Source organism: Protopterus annectens, chromosome 8.part0 (genome assembly GCF_019279795.1).
Source record: "Protopterus annectens isolate FY-2018-M chromosome 8.part0, PAN1.0, whole genome shotgun sequence".
Taxonomy (NCBI): Eukaryota; Metazoa; Chordata; order Ceratodontiformes; family Protopteridae; genus Protopterus; species Protopterus annectens.
The window spans coordinates 211,690,066-211,714,097 of NC_056741.1; the positions used below are offsets into that span (position 1 = coordinate 211,690,066).

The following is a 24,032-nucleotide window of genomic DNA, read 5'->3' on the forward strand; positions in this document are numbered from 1 at the left end:
GTGTCTCCACCTTTTGACCCCCTTATGGAAGTAGTGACTCGGAAGGCATGGTCGGCCCCAGATTCGGTGGAACCCACCCCTCGGAGGCCATCTAAATTCATCACGGCACCAGTTGACAAACAGTTCTTAACAAAAGGTGTACCAGCAGATGCCATGGTGGTGGCTGCAGCCACCAAGAAGGAACTAGCTGATCCTTCATTACCTATCCATCCTCCTAATAAGAATTCTAGGACCATGGATAGGTACGGTAAGCAGATGTTTTCTTCAGCGACCTTTGCCATGCGGTCACTGAATTACTTGTGTCACTTCACCCGCCTTCAGAGAGATATTCTCAAAGAGTTGGGAGAAGTCTTACAGGATCCGTCAGCTGCTGGGTCCCAGGATAAAATCAACTCACAGCTTGGAACCCTAAACTCGATTGTTAACTCCTCCATGCGTCTCATTTCATATGCAGCCGATGGAGCGAGTAGGACCGCGGGCACAGGAGTGGCCTTAAGGCGTCACGCCTGGATGCGGCTTTGTAATTTTGCGGACCCTTTCAAGGCGTCCTTCACAAATTCCTTTTGACGGTTCGGCTTTGTTCGGACCTCAAGTGAAAGACACCTTGACCAGATGTGAACAAGATGGCAAGACTCTTTCTGCCGTAGGAGTCCATTTCTCCACCCCTTCAAGACCATACCCTAAGGGTCAGAAAGGTGGGAAAATGTGGTTCTGCAAATCTCAAGGAGTCACGCCTGATGCAAGAGGTCAGTTTACCCACAGAGGCAGAGGGGGTAACAACAACAGACGCCGCCCTAGGGGCAGAGGGGGTCCGCAGAACCAGGGTAACAGGGAGCCTCTCTCTGACAAACCCTTCCAGCATCCCTGAGATGTTGCCCGATTGTCCACCTTCGGAGGCAGTCGGGGGAAGATTGTCACTGTACCCAAAAGCCTGGCTTTCCCTTATTTAAGACAAATGGGTACAGTCGATCATATCCGAGGGTTACAAAATTCCCTTTATCCAAACCCCAGTTCAGCAAAAGGGAACCCTTCCAGACATTCCACCTGGTCTAAGGGAACTAGCAGTACCAGAGATATCAAAACTGCTAGCAAAAAGAGCCATCCAGCCAGTCCCAGCAGACCAACTAGGATCCGGAATCTACTCAAGGTTCTTTTTGGTACTGAAAAAGACAGGGGACTGGAGACCAATATTAGATCTCAGCAAACTAAACAAGTTTGTAAAGAGAACAAGATTCTGGATGGTCACGCTACAGTCCATTCTACCCTTTCTGGGCAAGGACAATTGGATGTGCTCCGTGGACATTCAGGATGCGTACTATCACATCAAAATTCACAGGAGCTCCAGAAGGTTTCTCAGCTTTCAGCTGGGGGCCAGTCACTACCAATTCAGAGCCCTGCCCTTTGGTCTCACTACAGCCCCCAGAGTGCTCACCAAATGTATGGCAGCAGTTACGGCTCACCTGAGACGGCAAGGATTCCAGGTGTTTCCATATCTAGACGACTGGCTCCTCACTGCCACCACCAGGCATCAACTTCTCCAAGCCAGAGATTACACCATTCACATTTGCAGAGGGCTAGGAATCTCTATAAATTTCGAAAAGTCTGCCTTGTCAGTCTATTACCTTTATAGGAGCCAACTTGGACACCGTACAACTTTCAGCAAAGTTAACAGATCAAAGGGTCTTAGATATTCAAAACCATGTCCATGTTCTTCTTCAGAGCAACAAAATTCAGGCCAGGTATGTCCTGAAAGTATTGGGTCTTATGGCCGCCATAACACTTCTTCCTCTTGCACGTTTTTACATGCGTCTTCTACAGTGGATGCTTTTCGCCCAGTGGTCCTTTCAGCAACTCCCTATGCACCACAAGGTCATGATAACTCCAACTTGCAAAAGTCATCTGTCCTGGTGGATATTGTCCCCTCAAGTCCATCAAGGCAGACCCTTTGTTCCTCCTTCCCCGGTCGCCACGGTTACATCGGATGCCTCCCTGATCGGGGGGGGGGGTGCATTTTCAGGGCAGGATGGTCCATGGCACTTGGCAACCTTTCGAACGCCACCTGCACATAAATGTCCTAGAGATGAGAGCAGTGCTTTTAACATTGCAAGCCCTCCACGACTCTCTTCCCCTGGGAACCATTGCAATCCAAACGGACAATATGTCCGTAGTGTGGTATATCAACAAGCAAGGCGGAACCAAGTCCTATCCCCTGTGTCGAGAGGCACTCAGACTTTGGCAATGGGCAATCTCCTCTCAGCGGTTTCTGATAGCAACGCATATCCCCGGGAAGTCCAACATCATAGTGGACAGGTTGAGCAGAGCTATACTCATGCCACACGAGTGGTCTCTCAAACAATCTGTGGCGGAAGAGATTTTTCAGAAGTGGGGCCTTCCTTGCTGCGATCTTTTTGCTACACCCCAAAACAGCAAATGCCCCGACTTCTTCACCCTCTTCCCCCTTCCAGGCCATCCCCTCAGAGACGCTCTAGTCCAAGATTGGCCTCGGGGACTTCTCTATGCCTTTCCACCCTTTCCTCTAATCCCACAAGTAATTCAGAAAGCAACCGCCTTGAGAGCCAAGTTGATTCTCATTGCACCTTATTGGCCTCGACAGATATGGTTTCCGTTCCTACATCATTATCTTTTGGTACAGCCTTGGCATCTGGACCCAGCTCCAGATCTGTTGACCCATCAGTCGGGGAGCCATATCGAATTTTAATATAGGCTTATCGGGCCACAACATCATGTCCCATAAGCTTTGCAAAGCTTTCCTTAAAGGTGTATTTTTACTTAAGCCTCCGATCAAAGACCCTCCACCTCAGTGGGATCTTAATTTAGTCTTAAAATCCTTGATTCTTCCCCCCTTTGAACCTGCGGTCTCCTGTTCATTGAAATTTCTTTCCTGGAAGACACTCTTCCTAGTCACCATTACTTCTGCTAGGAGAGTATCTGAGCTTCACGCCCTCTGCATCCGTCCTCCCTACTTAATCTTCCATAAAGACAGAGTTTCTCTAAGGACTAATCCATCCTTCTTACCCAAGGTGGCTTCGCAGACAAATTTAAATCAATCAGTTGATCTCCCAGTTTTTTCCCAAACTATACTAATAGAGTGGAGCAAAAGCTACATTATCTAGATGTTCATCGCCAGCTCCAATACTATTTGGATAGAACCAAACAAATAAGGAAGTCTGATCAACTGTTTTTTATTGTATGCAGAAAATAAGAAAGGCCTTCCTGTATCTAAGGTAACCCTATCTAGGTGGCTGTCTTCTGTGATTACATGTATTTATCAACTCAGAGGCACAGAATTGACTTCTAAGCCAAAAGCACATTCAACTAGAGCACTAGCTACATCTACAGCTTTTCAAGCTAGACTACCAATAGACACTATCTGTGCGGCAGCCACATGGGCCTCTCCTCATACCTTTGTTTCGCATTACAAATTGGACATGGCCTCCAGGGACAGAGCAAAATTTGGTTCCACTGTTCTCAAGAGTCTGTTCCAATGAGCCACCCAGGATGAAGGTGCTAGGGACGCGGTCCCATCCAGCAAGAATGAAGGCGAGATTGACAACTTAACATTGAGAAGTTATGTACCTACCATAACGTTCCATGTTAGTTGTCTTCTCTTGCCTTCTTTCTTGCATCCCACCCACCATCCCCCTAGCCTGGACAGACCGAGAAGATCTTCCCTTCTTTGAAGGGTCCTTATATTCCCTTTTTTCACCATCTAGGTGTCCTAGGATAGCTGTAGTGTAGATAACGATCTTTGGGGGTTTTTATCCTTCTTCCTCCTCCTTTCCAGTTGGAGGATTTTTTTATTGGCCTATGTTGGGTTTTCAGCTTCCAAATGAGATCTGGGGAGTTATCGCCTAGCATCATGGGATATAGGGTTGCCTTGAGCCGGTAAAATTAGCTCTCGAGCTTTAGTAAGTGGCCGAGTCGGAGCTGAGGATCGGCTCTGAACCCATCCAGCAAGAAAGAAGGCGAGAGAAGACAACTAACATGGAACGTTATGGTAGGTACATAACTTCTCAATTCCTTTTCATCCGAGACATCCCTTGGGCCTAGTGAGTTTCTTTATGTTTGTTGACCTTAAACCTGAATAAGCATTGAGGTATTTAGCTCAGGTAGGTAGCAGCACACTTCATGCCATTCTGTCTGCCTTCCAGGGGCAAATAACTAAATCTACAAAATTGAGAGGTTGAGTGGTTGCCTTTCTTCCTCCTTTCACAGGAAGGCATAGATGGCTTGAGAGGAGAGTCTGTAACAAAAGCTATGGGGGCAGTGTTTGGGAGCTGACCTCCATGCTCTGTCTCAGTGGAATTACTCTTCCCATTTAATTGCATCTAGGAAAATTCACACCTGGTTTGGCACTTATCTCTCCAGTCGACACAGGCAGCTTGTTAACTGCTCATTTCCCAGACCCCTGTTTACAAAAGTCATATCCTAAAACCCCTTCTTACACTTATCAAGAATATCAGAACTTGCAAGGAGGTTAGTATGCTTGGCTAGGCTGTGATCATTAGCCTAGTGAACTCTTATGATCCAATGAGACTAAGGCGTGTACTTCAGGAATCTCCATCCTGGCACAGCTCCAGGGGAGTGCATTTCCCCTATGTTAGGTGTCTCATGTCGAAGGAGGGGACTCCCCAAGGTTTTCTCTTCTCGGTGATGCTCCCTTCCTTGTCCCTATCTGAAACTGGCAGTCGAACTGAATATTTGGGTGGTGACCTGTTTCACAGTACTGGAGATGATTTCCAAAACCCTGCATGTCTTTCCTCCTCCCCACATTCAGGACTATGTTTTTTTTTCCTTTTGGGGCTGCACAAGTCTTCCAGATATACACATGTGCCAAGTTGTTTACCAACTGTGCACTTCTTTAATCCATAAAACTTTCATAAGTTTGCTTTTATGATAGATTCCCAATGTCTTCCTAACAATTTTCGAATTCTTCATTAGATCTCCCTAACCAACTATTATGTTCTCCTTTCCAAATGATTTGGGATCCCCCATCCTTATATAGACGAAGACTCCTTCAGTGCTATGATGCTTGGGGTAACCCTTTAGAACAACATTGTCTAATGCCTCTCATAAATTTTCCCTCCTTAGGGTAGCATTGAATTACATGCTCATCTACTGCTGTTACAACAAAGGAATAAGGCCAAGTATGCCACCGGAATTAAAACCTGTCAGAGTCTATTCATGTATATTTACAGCAAGGCTATCAACATATCTGCCTAGAAAGTGATATCAGTCACTACCAATTCAGGTACTAGGGTGTGTACCTAATGCATGACACTGGTTGCAGCTCACCTGAGTCTCAAAGGATCCCAGCTGTTCCATATTTAGATGACTGGCTTCTCACTTGCCCTAACCAGGCAACATCTGCTACTATCCGGGAAGCACCTCTTTTTACTTTCAGATCTCCAGATCCCTGGATATTACAATAAATATGACAAAATCAAATCTATCTCCAGCACAGAATTCTTAAGGTATAAGCTCCCTTTGGATACCATGGACCAGATATCATCTTTGCCTGTTCATTGCATCACATCATTAAGAAATTAAGTAAGGGAGTTACTGTCAGTTATATCCCCTGCAGCAATACTGGTCTTACATACTCTTGGTTCTATATCAACTGCCATAATACTAGTCCCCCTAGCAAGGGTTTTTATCTGAATCTTTCAATGGCTTTTGGTGGTTCAGTGGTCCATTCTTGTCAGTCTCTGCCTGTTCCTATAAAACTCACTCAGATTCAGAAACATCATATCCACTTTTGGACCCAGTCGGACTACCCCTCTTTCATAGTCACAATGACCATTGATGCCTCCCACTTGGGTGGGGGTGTGGGGGCAATTCAAGGGAAAGTGAGACCAGGTCATGTGGTCTTCCTTGGAAGCCAAGTTACATTTCTATGTCCTTGGGATGGGTGCAATCCATTTCCATTTTCTAGTATTGCAAGCCTTTCAGGGTGCTCTCCCCTAGGGAATATTACAGTGCATATGGACAATAGGTCAGTATTCTGGTATACCAACTAACCAGGAGGAATCCGTTCTTACCCTCTGTGCAGAGAGGTCATGAGTGTCTAGCAATGGGAGATATCGTCAGACATTTTTTGATTGCAACACATATGCCGGCGATATCCAGCCCTCTGGCAGACAGATTCAGCCAGACCATTCTGGTTCCTCAGGAATGGTCCCTCAACTGAACCGTCCAAGTCTGATTTCAGCCATTGGGGCCAACTTTGCTGCAACCTCTCTACTTCTTCACTAAACAACAAGTGCAGCAGGTACTCTGTCTCATCCTCCCTCCAGTGGATTGACCAAGGAATGCTCTGGTTCAGGATTACCCCCCCCCCCCCACAGTCTCCAATATGCATACCCTCCTGTTTTGCAGTTAATGCCAAGTCTCTACACAAGCTAGTGGGTTTAAGAACTTAGTCACCCTCATTACCCCATTTCGAATTCCAAATAGAATGGTTCGTTCCCCCTTCTCTGGTGCCATCTAAAATGTCCTCCATAGATTCTGGCACTCTTTTGGGGTTCCCTATCTCTCCCATCTGTGAGCCAATATGTAAACCTTCACACTGTCTAGTTTACTGCACGGCTTTCCACTTCAATGATAGTACGACGATCCACCCTTGCTCCCCCTGTTCTTGACATCATGTTGGCCTTCTAGAAAGCTCCACTCAGAAGGCATATTGTAGTAAATGTGAAAGATTTTTCCTATAGAGACCTCAAAAGAGATCATTGGCCCCTTTTTCAGACCTATGTTGCTGTCCTTTTCTTTATTACTACTCCTTTTAGGATGGGGTGAATTTTTTCCTTTCTACGATAAAACTACAATTAGCTGGTATACCTAATGTATCCTCTCCTTTGTCATTTTCCAGGTTATTGAAAGCATTTATGAATGGAATCCTTATGCTCAGACTCCCTATAAAGTCTTCTTGCCATCTTGGTATTTCAGAGTTATTCTGTAGGGGCCGACCCAGAAACTAATCAAGCAAGTCTTGTCTTCCAAGTCACCTTACATTATTTCTGTTAAGATAGGGTGTCTCTTTGAACTGATCCTTCCTTTATGCCTAAAGTAGAAACAGGGTCCAACATTATTCAGTCCATACAATTGCCAGTCTTCTTTTCAAATTTTTCTAGCAATTGCAAATATCTGTTCACCTCTTTGACGTACACAGACAACTACCTTTTTTCTTACCTTCACAGAGTGAAATAATACAGAAAGTCTAACCAGCTGTTTCTTTTCCTACCCATTTAGGTCTAGCAGCTTTCAAAAATTATCCTGGTCAAATAGGTTACTGACTATATCTAGCTGATTATACTACAAATGGTCTGTAACTGCCTTGCCCTCCTAGAGCCATTCTGCTAGATCTATGGATACCTTATCTGATCTTCTTCTAGAACTTGTATTGATGATATCTGTGCTGCAGTCACTTGATCTAAGATTCATATCCTTGTGATGCTTTCTGCAAGTGGACATTGTCTCCAGGAGCAGAGCTTCCTTGGTTTGACAGTGCTCCAGCATATCCTTCCTTGAGGGCCTCCCAAGAATTATGTAGCTAAGGACTATACCCACCAGCGAGGAAGAATGAAAAGGACAACATCATATTTATAAGTTATGTACTTACCATAACTTGGCATATGTGTTGCCCATTTTCATTCTTCCTCCCCTTCGCTTCCAACCATCCTCCAACCCCATATTTTCTAGAAGGATATTGGACATTACAGGAACTTTGAGTTCCAAGGATTCAGTCATTATTCTTTCTTATATGTCCTGTCTCTATAAATCAGTAGTCATAGGCAGCAAACTTGATCTGAAAAGTTAGAGGTGGTATGGTGCATATGGGAAGAGGGTGGAGTTCGAGATTGGTATCTGAAGTCTGGAAGATGCTGCTGAGTCAGATCCGAGGACCATATCAGTAACCCATCAGTGAGGAAGAATTAAAATGAACAACCCATATACCAAGTTATAGTAAGTACATAACTCCAAAGTTCTTTAAAATATGTTGAATGAATACGGGGGGGGGGGGGGGGAATTGAAGAGTATAACAAACTGTGAGAAAAGGGAAGAAAAAAATAATTTAGGTGGTGTAGATTGTGCAGGATGGGGGCACCGGGTCGTGTGGTGGGGATGTGATGGAGCCCTTTTGCCTAGGGCACCAGTTGACCAAAGGCTGGCCCCATCTTAAAGACAGTTTGTAAGGTGTCAAACTTTGTTTTATAGGTTCAGCAGGGGGAGTACCAAATGGCTACATTGGTTGGGGCACTAAATTCCCTTGCTACAGCTGTGAATTGCACTCTGCAACTTGCTTTTTCACCTGTAGATTATTTGCGTAAACTGTAACTAGCTCTTTGCTTTCTGATTTATAACTTATTGTCCATATACTGAATCTTTTACACTGCTAATTTTACTAGTATCATGCACTTTTTTGTAAAATGCAATTAATTTCATTTTAACAATTTGACCAGTTCTGATTTACTTGAAATGTTCTTAAATTACTTTAGTTTAACTTATTTTAATTTTGCAAGCCTGAGTGATGGCTGAAAAGAGTTTTCAGACTAGCCCATTTAAATATATAGATAAAACACACAACACGTATGAATATACATACTACAGACAGTGATACACAATAGAATGTGATACTTGGTTTCTGATTACTTCACTTTATTTTTATTTTCAAATGCACATGTAGCAGAGGTATAAAGAAGAACATTGGAGATCACGAAAACATATAACTTTTCTTGGTTCATTAACATTTCTTTTTCAGGTCTCATTTCAGGAGGTAGAGAACAACAAAAGTTATATTAGATGGTGGAGACGTCCAAAGAATGTCATCATCTGTGGCATTTTGCTGGTCCTTATCATCACTGCTGGAATGTACACTATTTACTCTGTCTGGATATGCAGAAAAGGTAATATTTAATTCCCCTTCTAAAATCATCATTGTTTATCATTGTTTCAATCTTCTCTCAAACTCAACATTTGCATTTTTACAACCATATATCAATTTGCATAGTAACAACTTTCTTTGTTGAAGAGACATTTTAATTGTAGTACGGCTTTCTATTCACATCTTCAGTTATGCACCTTATAAGGCAGCAGCATATGGTTACAAAGCCTACAGTCCTTTACTGACTAAATATTATACAACTAGGAAAATGGAAACAGCTTTAAAAATGGAAACCTAGAGATGGCTGACAGCAGAAGTCCCATAATATGAGGACAGTCTCTACTGTGGTGCACTGGTAGGTCCTGAAGAGACTTAACAATCCAATCCTGGAATCCAGAAATCCATTTATAAAAGTAAAGGTTTTCATATGGGAGACCAGTCCACTACTCTTTCCTGATCTCCCTCTCTTTCTCTCCCTTTCTTTCTTTCCAGTTCATACAGAGATATTTATCTTTAGCGCAATTAATCTGTCTTGAGGTACCCCTTCAGTGTTCTTATGCTGCATTTATTTTGGTAGTTTATGTGTAGTTTGATAAACAGGGTGTCTAACTGGACACAGTCTAGTTTCAAAAGTGACCTAGAGAGAAAATGAACATTTTTACAAAATTGCAAAGCAAAACAAATAATATTTAATTATGCTAAGTAAAAACCTGCTTCTTGATGAAAAAAAATGCAAATGAAACTTAACACTGTCATTTTAAATTCAGATTACAAAATGCAATGAAAGCAAATTAAAAGAATATGGCACATTAGAAATGTAAGCAGTTAAACATAAGTGAATTTTAGCATTTAGAGCTGAAAACAGCAGATTATTGAAAACATTTTAATGATTCAATCAACACAAAATGAAAACAGGCTACAATGGAAAAACAGTGAGAAGCAAACAAATCAACAGTAATATAAAATATATACAAATAGATCAAAGAAACTTATTGTCATTTAGGAAACAACTGCTACCTAAACGAAACTTTGAGTGCCAGCTCTTTTACAGAAGAAAACAAACACAAAAAGACACACATGATAGCTATTAAAGAATAAACAATATAGTGCAAAACTAAATATCTACTTAGCTGTCGCACATGCTTGTACACTATTTATTACATTAGACAACACTGACTACTAGATAATTAACGCATGAAAAAAAAAGTACATTATACACAGAGGTGACATTGGGTGATATTGCACATAAGGAAGTGACTGGAATTGCACTTAAATGAGAATATATTAATTTTAGTATGCAATAAATAAATAGAATTACTGTATGGAAAAAAAAAGAAAAAGAATGAGAGCTTAACAATCTATAGATGTTAAGTTGTCTATCTCGCCTTCATTCTTGCTGGATGGGTTCGGAGCCGACCTCGGCTCCAACTCGGCCACTCTAAAAGCTCGAGAGTTGGTTCCACCGGCTCGAGGCTCCCCTTATATCCCACAATGCTAGGCGAGAGTTACCTCAGATCTCGTTTGCAGCTACAGCTTCGAGGTTGGTTGTTTCTACCGGTTCTTGGTGAGTACTATTTCTTCTTGAAATTAGTCTTTAAAAACCCCTTTATTTTAATATATTTACTTAGTTTAGTGTAGTTTAGAAAACTTTTTATTCCCTTCCAAAAAATTTCCGTTTCTTTTCCTCAAGAACCTTTGGTTCTTCCCTTGGGCCTATAGGCCTTTCCTTCCCTAGTGGAGTGTGTGTGTACTATTTTAGTTTAAATTACTAGTACTGCTTTTTATTATAATTTACCTGACAGGGTGTAACTAGTGTGTTTGTGTGCGTGTTTGTGTACACCTGTTCAGATAAAATGTCTAAAGAAGCAAAGGTCTCCGGATTCAAGAAGTGTGATGCGTGCTGTCAGAAAATGTCTCTGACAGACGCTCACACTTCTTGTGTCTATTGTCTGGGGCCTTTGCACCTGCAGGACTCCTGTGCTGTGTGCCATGGCTTCAGCCCCAGGGTCCTGCAGGAAAGAAAGAATAAATTGATTCTTAGAGGCTTACTCAAGCCAGAGGATTCCCTGTCTGTTTCAACAGGGAAGCCCTCTAAGGCATCTAGGTCTTCGGCTACTGAGCCGAGACCTAAGGTTTCTCAACCTTTGCCTTCATCGGCTCCGGCTGGAGCCGATAAGTCTCAGTCCTCAGTTTCTGTGGCCTGCCCGGCCGGAGCCGAGGTAGTAAGTTCCGTGTCGGCTCCGACCAGACCCTCGGAGCCCACAACTAGGAAGAGGTCCAGGTCACCATCTCTTTGCTCCGTTCATTCGGCTCCAGGATCTCCCTGCTGTCTGAACGGAGCCAAAGATCTCACTCCTCTAGGTCATCGAGGTTGTCGGATCATGACCTTCAGAGGGTAGTGAGTCGACTACTTAAGTCCGAGGCACTGGCCCAGATGCTTCAGAGCCCGACTCATCAGTCGATGCCTGCCCCGGTCCACCAACATATTCCTCCTTCGACTCTCTTGAGCTCGGAGCCGGGTCGTGTCGGAACCGAGACTGTGATTGCGTCGGAGCCGATACAATTGTCTTCGGCTCCGTCAGCTCCGCTTTCTTCCTTGGAAGAATCTCGGCGCCGGACTTCCCTCATCGGCTCCGAGGGGGTGAGTGGCATCGGACCCTTGTCCGACCCCCCTCTCCCTCTCGGTGCTTCAGCGCTGGTGAGTTCGGCTCCGACATCGGCCTCGGAGCCATCACTGTCGGTGCCGAGGGGGTTCTTAGCTTCGGAGCGGGACCTCTGGCTCTGCCTGACAGGGGTGCATTCGAGGTCATGCGGAGTGTGTTAGAGCCTGGCTCTACTCCACAGTCGGCTCCGTCCGCCCCTCCCTCTATGGTGCCTCTGGCTAAGTCGACTCACTCCCTCATCCCGGACCGCAGAGAGCCAGCTCCTCAGGAGCCCCCTGTGGGGATTTCATCCTCTTCCGAGGCCTCTCCTGATTTGGCAGAAGAGCCCCCTCGGAAGAGGAAGTGTAAGAGGAAACACATTGACTCACCTGAGTCCATCACATCAGACACAGATTTGGATGATTCTGAGGGTTCCCCCCATTCCCCTTCTGAAGATGTCTCATTTGCAGACATTCTGGAGATCCTGAAACAGAGGGGAAATTGGCCAGCCCTCAACCCTTCGGAGGACGAATCTGTGTATCTTGAGGCGCTTGGCTCTCGTCCTTCCACCTCCTGGGTGTCCCCCCCTTCGACCCCCTCATGCAGGTGGTTGATAAGAAGGCATGGACGGCTCCTGATTCAGTGGACCCCACTCCCAGGAGACCCTCTAAGTTCATAACAGCTCCAGCAGACAAACAATTCTTAACAAAAGGAGTTTCTGTGGATGCTATGGTGGTAGCTGCTGCCACAAAGAAGGAGCTAGCTGATCCTTCAGTACCTGTCCATCCACCTAACAAGGAATCTAGGTCCATGGATAGGTACGGGAAGCGGATGTTCTCGTCAGCGACATTTACCATGCGTTCGCTGAACTACCTGTGCCATTTTACTCGTCTTCAAAGGGACTTGATCAAGGAAGCGAGTGAAATGTTAAAGGATCCTACAGCTGCGGGTTTCCAAGATAAGATGAACACGCAGCTGGCTACCCTTAATTCCATAACCAACTCCTCCATGCGCCTTCTTTCTTACGCGGCTGATGGAGCGAGCAGAGCCGCAGGGACAGGTGTGGCCTTACGTAGGCATGCCTGGATGCGGCTATGCAATTTTGGACCCTTTCAAGACGTCTTTCACGAACTCCCTTTGATGGATCATCTCTCTTTGGTCCTCAAGTGAAAGAAACCTTGACTAGGTGCGAGACTGATGGCAAGACCCTTTCTGCCGTCGGAGTCCGTTTTCTACTCCTTCCAGGCCTTACCCCCAAGGCCAGAAGGGTGGAAAGATGTGGTTCCGTAAACAATCTCAAGGGACTTCGCCTGACGCACAGAGTCTTTTTCCTACCAGAGGCAGAGGTGGGAATAACAATGGTAGACGCCGCCCTAGGGGCAGGGGGTCCGCGAGAACCAGGGCAATCGGAAGCCTTCCTGACAAGCCCTTTCAGCATCCCTGAGGTGTTGCCCGACTGCCCATCTTCGGAGGCAGTCGGGGGAAGATTGTCACTGTACCCAGAAGCCTGGCTATCCCTGACTCAAGACAAATGGGTACAGTCCATCATTTCCGAAGGCTATTCTATCCCCTTTCTTCGCTTTCCAAATCAGTCAAAAAAATCCCTTCCAGATGTTCCACCCGCTCAAAGGGATCTAGCAGTTTTGGAAATTTCAAAACTGCTTGCAAAAAGAGCAATTCAGCCAGTTCCAGCAGACCAACAAGGATCCGGAATCTACTCAAGGTTCTTTTTAGTTCCAAAGAAAACAGGGGACTGGAGACCAATTTTGGATCTCAGTGTCTTGAACAAATCAGTCAAGAAAACAAGATTTCGGATGGTCACGCTGCAATCCATCCTTCCTCTTTTGGGCAAAGGAAACTGGATGTGCTCTATAGACCTTCGGGATGCGTACTATCACATAAAGATGAACAGACGCTCCAGAAGATTCCTCCGCTTCAGGCTGGGAACCAGTCATTTTCAGTTCAGGGCCCTGCCCTTTGGTCTCACCACTGCCCCCCGGGTGTTTACCAAATGCATGGCAGTGGTAGCTTCTCACCTGAGACGACAAGGATTCCAGGTGTTTCCATATTTGGACGACTGGCTCCTCACAGCTCCCACCAAGCATCTCCTTCTGATGGCCAGAGATTACACTTTTCGCGTTTGTCAAAAGCTGGGTATTTCAATAAATTGCGAAAAGTCTGTTTTGTCGCCTTGTCGTACTATTACCTACATAGGCAAATCTAGATACGATAAACATGTCTGCAAGGCTAACACATCAGAGAATATCAGACATTCACAAATTGGTATCACTCCTTCTCAACAACAACAGAATCAAAGCCAGGTTAGTTCTAAAGGTGTTGGGAATTATGGCAGCGCCATACCTCTCCTTCCATTAGCCAGATACCACATGCGGATCCTTCAGTGGATGCTTTTACTCAATGGTCATACCAGGAACTTCCAATGTCTCACACCATTGTGATCACGCAAGCGTGCAAAAGCATCTCATGTGGTGGATGTCTTCCCCCCAGCTCCTGTCGGGAAGACCCTTTGTTCCACCTCCTCCGGTTGCTACACTGACAACGGATGCCTCCCTGGTCGGGTGGGGGCATTATCAGGGCAGGACAGTCCAGGGCACATGGCAACCAAACGAATGCCACTTGCACATAAATGTTCTGGAGATGAGAGCAGTGCTTTTAGCGTTGCAAGCCCTTCAAGACTCTCTTCCCTTGGGAACAATTGCAATCCAGACAGACAATATGTCTGTAGTGTGGTACATCAACAAACAAGGCGGAACCAGATCATATCCCCTGTGTCGAGAAGCACTCAGACTGTGGCAATGGGCGATTTCTTCTCAGCGTTTTCTGATAGCAACGCACATCCCGGAAGTCCAATCATATTGCGGACAAGTTGAGCAGAGCTATTCTCATGCCTCACGAGTGGTCTCTGAAAGACTCTGTAGTGAGAGAAATTTTTCTCAAGTGGGGTCAGCCTTGCTGCGATCTTTTTGCTACTCCCCAAAACAGCAAGTGCAGAGAATATTTCACTCTATTCCCTTTACCAGGCCAACCCAGCAGAGACGCTCTAGTCCAAGTTTGGCCCGGGACTTCTGTATGCATTTCCTCCTTTCCCACTGATCTCTCAAGTAATACAGAAAGCTATCGCTCAGAAGGCCTCATTGATCCTCATTGCTCCTTACTGGCCTCGACAAGTATGGTTCCCCTTTCTACATCGTTTTCTCTTGGAGCGACCGTGGAATCTGGACCTAGTTCCAGATCTCTTGATCCATCAGTCGGGTCAGTTTCATCGCTCCCTCCCCTCTCTGAACCTCACTGCTTGGTTCCTCCAGTTCCAACCTTAGCCAGGCTTCCTCAATTATCTCACTCTGTTAGAGATATATTGATAGCTTCCCATAAATCTTCCACTCGAAAGATTTATTTGAGTAAGTGGAAACGCTTCTCATATTGGGCACAAGGAAAGGACATAGATCCTTTCACCACTTCCATCCAACTAGTCCTTGATTTTCTAGCTGAACTCTTCCATGCAGGTTCATCTCCCTCTACACTTAAAGTTCAATTGGCAGCTATTTCTAACTTTCATGTGGGTATTTCTGAATCTGCCCTAATGTCCCACAAACTCTGCAAAGCCTTTTTGAAAGGAGTTTTTCTTCTCAGACCTCCTATAAGGAATCCTCCTTCTCCTTGGGACCTAAATTTAGTTCTTGCTTCTTTGATTCTCCCCCCTTTTGAACCTGCAGCTTCCTGTTCTTTAAAATTGTTATCATGGAAAACTCTTTTTCTGGTAGCTATTACATCAGCTAGAAGAGTTTCAGAGCTTCAAGCACTCAGCTGTCGTCCTCCTTATCTTTTGTTTCATAAGGACAGAGTATCCTTACGAACTAACCCGTCCTTTTGCCTAAAGTGGTCTCGACATCAAATCTGAATCAATCCATTGATCTACCAGTCTTTTTCCAGAATACTCCAATAGGTCTGAACAAAATTACACTGCCTGGATGTTCACCGTCAATTAAGGTACTACTTGGATAGAACTAAACAGTTCAGAAAATCTGATCAGCTGTTTGTCTCCTATGCGGAGAGCAGAAAGGGACTTTCAGTTTCAAAGGTATCATTATCCAGATGGCTAACATCATTGATTTCCCTTGTATATGAGATTAGACATCAAAAGCTGCCTGATAAACCTAAGGCTCATTCCACCAGAGCTTTGGCTACTTCTTTAGCTTTCCAAGACAGACTGCCTATTGACACCATTTGTGCAGCGGCTACTTGGGCTACTCCTCACACTTTCATTTCTCATTATAAGTTGGATTTAGCTTCTAGGCATAGAGCTAACTTTGGTTCCACTGTTCTCAGGAGTCTGTTCGGTTAGGCCACCCGGGACAAGGTGCTAGGGACGGTCCCATCCAGCAAGAATGAAGGCGAGATAGACAACTTAACATATAGAAGTTATGTTCTTACCATAACGTTCCATGTTAGTTGTCTTCTTCTCACCTTCTTCTTGCGTCCCACCCTCCTTCCCCCTGGCCTGGACAGACCTAGAGGAGTTGTGATTGTGACCTCTCTTTCTACCACCTCTTTCTTAGACATATGCTATTATGCATATTTCCTGGTTCAGGATGTAGGTCACCCTTCTTTCTTCCTGTTGTTAGAGGTGGACTCTTTTTTACAGTTAGTCTGTTACTTTTATAAGCTGGGGTTAGCTTACAAACGAGATCTGAGGTAACTCTCGCCTAGCATTGTGGGATATAAGGGGAGCCTCGAGCCGGTGGAACCAACTCTCGAGCTTTTAGAGTGGCCGAGTCAGTGCCGAGGTCGGCTCCGAACCCATCCAGCAAGAAGAAGGCGAGAAGAAGACAACTAACATGGAACGTTATGGTAAGAACATAACTTCTATTTTTGATACATCCAGATTTCTGTCTGCATTAATAAGTCTTATTGCAGTTGGATAAAAACTGTTCATGAATCTGGAGGTCCTGCAGTGGATACTCCGTAACCTTCTACCAGAAGCAAGTTTAGTGAACCAGCCAGACGCTGGATGAGAAGTGTCACTCAGTATTTTGTGGGACCTCTTTTTACATCTCAGTTCAAATAGCTCCTGTAAGGTAGGAGGACTAGTGCCCGCGATCATTTCTGCTGTTCTTATTATTCTTTGCAGCTTCTTTCCTTTCAGCCATTGTGTTGTTACTGACCCGTACAGTGCAGTTGTTGGTGATAATGCTCTTGATGGCTCCTCTGTAGAAGGTAAGTAGAGTATTCATAGAGAGCTTTGCTTTTCTCATCCTTCTTAGGAAGTGTAGTAGCTGGTGGGCTTTTTTAATTAGCTGGCTTGTGTTTGTACTCCAAGAAAGATCCTCTGATATATGTACCACCAGGAACTTTGTAGTTTGGACTCTCTCCACTTCTTCACCAGTGACATTGAGCGGCAGGTGCACGGCAGAGCTATTTCTGAAGTCAATAATAACTTCTTTCATTTTTATTGACATTCAGGTCAAAATTGTTGTTATTGCACCATTCAGTCAGGGAGTTGACCTCATTCCTATACCCACTCTCATCATCACCACTTATGAGTCCTACCACTGTGGTGTCATCTGCACATTTGATGATGTGATTGTTGCTAGGTTTCGCAGAGCAGTCATGGGTAAGGATTGTGAACAGTAGAGGACTCAGCACACAGCCCTGGGGTACTCCGGTGTTGATTGTAATACTCCCTGAAGTGTTGTTACTAGCACAGGTCCTTTGTGGTCTTCCAGTCAGGAAATCAAGGGTCCAGTTGCACAGCCCTTTATTTATGCAAGGGTTGATTAGCTTTTCTGTAAGTTGCATTGGAATCATCATATTGAATGCCGAGCTGAAATCTATGAACAACAGCCTGGCATAGTTGTTTTTCTCTTCAAGATTCACTAATGTAAGGTGAAGTGCCACCGAAATGGCATCAGCAGTTGATCTGTTTGCCTGGTAGGCAAACTGCAGTGGGTCAAAGGATGTGGTAGTACTGTAGTCAAATGCCTTTTAACCAGTCTTTCGAAGCATTTCATCACATTTGATGTAAGGGCCACTGGCCTGTAATCATTTAGGCAGGCGGCGTTGGCTTTTGTGGGCAGAGGGATTATGTTGGTAACTTTGAAGCATGCTGGTACTTTTTCCTGGACAAGCAAGGTATTGAAGATGTTCGTCAGGACCATGCTTATTTGGTCTGCACAGCCTTACAATACTTTCCCCAGAATATTATTAGGGCAGCAGCCTTCCTGGGGTTCACTTTTCTCAGCTGGTTCCTTACATCCATAGCACTGAAGTTAAATACTGCCTCCTTTTGGTCATTGAGAAGCTTTACAGCCCCCAGGTTGTTTTTCTCTTCATACTTGCCATAAAATATGTTTAGATTGTCCAGAAATTCAGTGTTATCATCATACTGAGCTGACTTGGTCTTGTAGTCAGTTAGCTGTTGATTAGCATGCCATAGGCTTCTTGAGTCTTTCACAAACTCAAAACATCCTTGTATCCTCTTTCCATACTCCCCCTTGGACCCCTTGATACCCTTTTTTAGATTAGCCCTTGCCACACTTAGACCCTTCTTATCCTTTGCCCTGAAAGCAGTGTTTCTTGCCCTCAGCAACTTGTACACCTTGCTATTTAGCCATGGTTTTTGGTTGGCTCATAATTTAATATTTTTGATGTTTGTTACATTCTCTACACATTTGGATATATAAGCCATAGTTGTCTTAGTATTTTCATCTATGTTCACAAGATTGTTCACCATGGCTGCCTCCCTGAAGACATCCCAGTTTGTGGTTTCAAAGCAGTCCCTGAGATTTTCCATGGCTCCTTCATGCCAGACCCTAATTTGTTTTACAGTGGGCATATCTCTGATCAAGAGAGGTTTGTAAGCTGGTATTAGTTTTACGGAGATGTGATCAGAGCCACCTAGGTTTGGTTGTTGTACATGCCTCTTTTATGTTAGTGCAAGCCTTGTCCAGAGTATTTGCTCCCCTTGTGGGAAAATCCACAATTTGGTAGTAACTGGGTAGCACCTCCCTGAGAAGGTCCTTTGTTGAAGTCACCAGCTATCATAAATGCACAGTCAGAATTCTTGCATTGCAGCTGACATATAGTATTATGCAGTATACTCAGTGCTTCAGTGATGTTAGCACTATATATATATATATATATATATATATATATATATATATATATATATATATATATATATATATATATATACAGCTGCTACATAGACACCATTTAGTTCTCTGGGCACATAAAAAGGTCTGCATTTCAGTATCAGAAATTTCCCATTTACAGAGCAATGTTAATTTGAAATGTTACAGTTTTTGCACCAGCTATCATTCACAAAAATGCACACGCCGCCTCCTGTTTTTCCACACAGAGCTAGGTTCCTGTCAGCTCTGAACAGAGTGAAACCATCAAGGCTTACAGCACTGTCACTAATCCTGTTATTTAGCCAAGTCTCTGTAAAGACTAACAAACAGGAATTTCTCACCTTGTTTGTGGTGTTGAGCTCAAGCCTGAGAAAGTCCATCTTGTTGTCTAATGAGCATACATTTGCTAAGAGAATTGAGGTTCATAGGTTGGTACTAGGCTATTGGCACTAGGGCCTATACAAGCCTAGCCATAACAATTCTCTGGCTATTTCTTCCCAGAATATTTCCTTCCCTGGTCCCCTGTCTAGCAGGGCGACTGATGTGATCCCCGAGGTGAATTTCCTATCTCCCATCCAATCATCAAGGTTCTTTTTGAAGAGGACCAAAGAGGCGCTCAGCTTGACATGTATGGGCAGTCTATTCCAGAGTATGGGGAGTCTCTGGGTCAGGAAACTATCCCTCCAACATGTTTTTTTTTCATTGTGATGTGACCAGGTTTAGATCACTGGAGCGTGTGGTTCTGAGGGATTGGTATTTCTTTAAGTGTAGCATGTCCATCAGCTCTGGGTTGGACATGGCCTTGTATGTTAAGCAGAGATCGCCCCTGAGTAGGCAATATGCGACAATGTATAGCTGGAGTTTGTTTAGACAGTCAGCATAGGGCATCTGCTTTAGGCTTGTGATTCTTTTAGTGAGGTATTTCTGTGGTGTTTCCAGCTGTTGCAGATGTTTTGTGAGGTATATCCCAAATTATATGTTGTACTCTATAAAGGGTCTAATGAGAGATGAGTACAGTGGGACAATGACCTCCTTTTTTCTGGATGAAAAGCCCTTAGTGATGAGGTGTGCCACATAGAAGGATTTCCTGACTGTTGTGGCGATGTGGTTATCAAAGGTGAGACCACTGTCCACCTGGGTTCCTAAGTCCCTTATCACATTTTCGGTGTTTAGTGTACTGCCACTTATGTGGTAATTAATGGGTACATGTTTTTTCCCAAAGGGGATAACTATACGTTTCTTGGCATTGAGCTTGAGCCCATGGCTCTGGCACCAAGCATCTGCTTCTGTTAGGCCCTTTTGTAGAATATCCACATCATTTGGGGATTCAATAATGGCTCCCAGTTTGCAGTCATCTGTGAACTTTGTTAGCCAGAGTCCCTTAGTGCTACAGAGAAGTAGATGCCAAACAAGAGCGGTCCCAGGACTGAACCCTGAGGTACTCCACTTGTCTGGAGCTGGATTTTGAGTCGGCTACTTTTACAATGTGGGTTCTGTCAGTAAGCCAGTTGGCAACCCATCAAGTGACGTAGGGATTAAAGCCCAGCTTAGAAAGTTTATCTATGATTCCAGAGTGGGGGATGGTGTCAAAGGCCTTGGAGAGGTCCTGATAGGCTGTGTGGACCTCCTTGCCCTCGTCCACGGCTCTGAAGACTGATTCGAAGAAGTCAGTCAGGTTGAGGAGACAAGATCGGCCCTTTACAAAACCAAACTGGGTGGGGTCCAGTGTTTGAAGGTTGCCAATGTCTTTGTTTATAAGTTCCATGATAAGGCGTTCCATGGCTTTGCAGATCAGGCTTGTCGGACTGATGAGATGATAGTTCCCCGGAATCCAAAGTGGATATCCCCTTGTGGAGTGGGATAACTCACTGGGCACAAAACCTGAGCTGAGGCTTTGACTAAACATGACACTTAGGTGAAGTGCCAGTTCATTTTGTAGTTCATGTGGTACACATCCCAGGATTTCGTCTGGTCCTATGGATGCTGTATTCTTAGCTTTGGATAGTGTGCTTTTTACCTGTGTGGCCGCGATTACCGGTATTTGGCAATCTTTTGGTATTGAGATGGGCCCTTTAGGGGGTGAGAGGAGGGTGAAGTTGGCACTGAATCGATCTGCCAGGATATTGGCAATATCTTTTGGATCAGTATATTTAATGCCATTCTGTTGTAGCTGAGAGCAGGTCTGAGCATTGCCATTTAGATTCTTGCTATAACTATAGAATGTCTTGTGGTTGTCCTTGGAATTTTTGGCAATTTTATTTTCGTAACTAGCTTTGGAGGATTTTATGAGGGATCTCAGTTTCTTACTGAGGCTGGTAAGGGAGTATTTTACATTCTGGAATTTTACACTTTTCTGCAACAGTTTCTTCCTTCTGTTGTATAGTTTGTTTATGGCAGAGGACCACCAGATTGGCTTCCTTTTTTTGGAGGAGAGCGTCTTGGTTCTATTTGGAATGGCAGGATTCGTACACGAGTGGATGTGCTCTTACAGTGCCTTAGTGTAGGATTCAGCAGTCAAACTTTCAGTTCCCGTCTGCATGGGTGTCATGAAGTTTGCCACTTCTGACTTGAGTAGCATGAAATTAGCTTTGGAGAAATTTTTTATGGATGTTTCCCTACTGGGGGGGGATGTGGACATCAAGGGTGATTAGCTTATGGTCAGACCTGACCAACGAGGGGGTGACCACTGGTGTGGAGCATTGATCTCCCATGTTGATAATGACCAGGTCTAGGATATTTCAGCCCCTGGTGGGACTATAGATTAGTTGATCCAGGGCATTGGAATTTATGAATTCCAAGAACCGTTGGGCAAAGGTGTTGGTACCCGAGTAGGTTTCCCAATTAATGGTAGGGTAGTTGAAATCACCCAGTGTTAGGGTGTTTGGTTGTATCTTAATATTTTCCAGTATGTGTAGAAAGGTGTAGTGAGAATCTTGGGGCATGGCGGGTGATGTGTAGCAAGCTACAATTTGGATTGCAGTCTTACCTAGTGTTAGTTGCACCTGTAGAATTTCAGATGCATTGTGTTGGGCAACTAGCCTGGAGATGGGAATATCCTTGGTGAATATGGACACTTCTCCGCCTTTAGTGTTTCGGTTCTGGTTTGGTGGCCGAAAAGTGTGGTAAGAGTTGTAGCCTGGTATTGCAGTGGTGCTCTCTGGACCCTTGAACCAGGTCTCAGTTACTGCACAGATATCGATGTTCTCCATTTTTAGGAGTGCCTCGAGCAAGTGCTTTTGAGGTTTAGACTTCTAGCATTGAGTAGCATTACCTTCAGATTTTGCATGCTTATATCTGTTATGGTGGTGGTTCTGTCCTTTGAGCCTTGCCTAAAAAAAGGCACTATGGGGTGGCAAGAGCCTTAGCCAGTAACCTGAATCCCAGGGGTGACAGGTGCAGACCATCTCTGGCAAAGCATCCTGGTTTGTTGATCATGTCGTCCCAGGCAGACAGATACTGGATCCCCTTTGAATGACACCAGAAACTTAGCCAATTGTTGAAGTCAGTCATTTTGTCCTTATACTGTGGTATTATTCTGGGTGAAGGTAGGATGCTACTCAGGGCTAGGGTCTTACCTGCCTGGGCCACATGATCTGAGAGCTCTTCCATATCTCTTTTCATGTAGTCCAGGGAGGTACGTGTCAAGATATTCACTCCAACATGGACAATGACAGAGTCATATTTGTACTTGTTGTGGAGTGACTTGAGTGCATGCGTGATGTGGCAGATCTTGGCACCCGACAGGCAGCTGACTGTAATTTTCTCCTTGTTTAGCCTGGTGAGTGGGACATCAGTGTGCCTGACTATAGAGTCACCTATGACTAAATTGTTGGGTATGTTGTCTTGCCTTAGGGGCTGTTGTTGGGTGGCAGACTGGTGTTGTGAGCTATGTGACACTTTGGTTTTGATTGGTGTTTGTTTGTGTTTCAACTTCGGTGGTCCTTGTTGCTTGGGCAGGTTAATGTTAAGGGCCTCTGCATAAGTGTGTTTAGTGTTACTATATGTGGATGTTGGTGGCACGAGTTTTGAAGGGCTATGTGTTGCTTGGGTCTATATTAGATGAACGAAAGTTCATCTTAGCGAACACTCACATGAGTGAAAATTGCGGAACTTGAAACCGCAATTGTGAGATTGCGGTACAGTGAAGATGGGAATATTTGCCCTTTCCTCACTGTAGTGCGATCTCTGAGTTGGAACATATGTTTAGGGGGGGTGTGGTGGGACCAGCCCCCACAATTGCAGTTTCAAGTTCCTGGATTTTCGCTCATGTGAGCATTCACTAAGATGAACTTTCATTCATCTGATATAGACCCATGTTGCTTGAGGTGCAGTGCAGGTGTTAACCTTCTCCTCTTGACTGTCTAGCACAATCTTGGGTGGCGAGAGCTTTGCTTCCAGTTTGGCTATGTAAGTGCATCTCTCGCAGGTTGCAGTGTTGGGTGGTAGGAGGAGAGGGTTGTCTGTGTACATGAGGCAATTACTGCATTGCCCCAGTATGCCCAGATTCACCAGGTGGACAGGAGAAATCACCGGAAGCTGACCCTTGGACATGCCTGTTTTGGTGTTTCTTTTGTAAAGTACAAGAGATGTTTTCCCTTACCTTGACAAGGTACTTTGCAGTTATAGGCTGTTTAGTGCCTACCATTAATTTCTTCTTATTAACAAGGAGAGTTGAGTGCTTGTATCAGTTTAAGGCTTCCTAGTGCTTTCCAGCAGGTTTTAGAGCAAGTGCTAGTCACAGGGATTCACGCCCTTACTATATCTTCTAACTCCAGGGTCGAACTACAGTGGGGAAAAGGCCATATATAACTTTCAGTAAAATGTGTTTCAGTGAATTGTGTTTTCAGTGAATTGTGCTTTCAGTGAATTGTGCACAGTCAAATGTGTTTCAGTGAAATGTGCTTTCAGTGAATAGTCCTAGACCCATATATATATATATATATATATATATATATATATATATATATATAGTATTTATCCTTGTCATTGACTGAAAAGTGTCAGAGATGAGCCACTTCACTTATTTGTTCAACTGATAAATGAATTTAAACTTAGTTGATCTTGATATGATAAAATAGGTTTCTGTGTCTTTACTGAAGGGGCTGCAGTTCTCTGTTTCCCCAAGTTACATTGATTGTAGAAATGATTGTAACAGCTGGGGAGGAGTGCAGGTTGCACAATCCATGGAGGATGTAAATGAGAATATGAAAAGCTTTTGTTTCCCCACCACAAAGAAGCAAAAAAGAAAGAAATAATGAATTCCATTTTTCCTAACTAAATGCTGCTTTGATTTATACTTTTTCAGATACCTCACTAAAAACACAATGTGTAAAA

The 24,032-nt window shown here is 44.3% G+C and overlaps 1 protein-coding gene across 1 annotated transcript in view; it reads left to right on the forward strand.

Annotated features, from left to right (window-relative positions):
* The window catches only part of LOC122808193 (endothelin-converting enzyme 1-like), a 1,395,094-nt gene that overhangs the window by 382,363 nt on the left and 988,699 nt on the right, over window positions 1-24,032 (forward strand). The window contains exon 2 of the mRNA XM_044079161.1: window positions 8,783-8,927. Within this exon, the coding sequence (XP_043935096.1) occupies window positions 8,783-8,927 (145 nt within the window). The remainder of the gene's footprint in view (window positions 1-8,782; window positions 8,928-24,032) is intronic.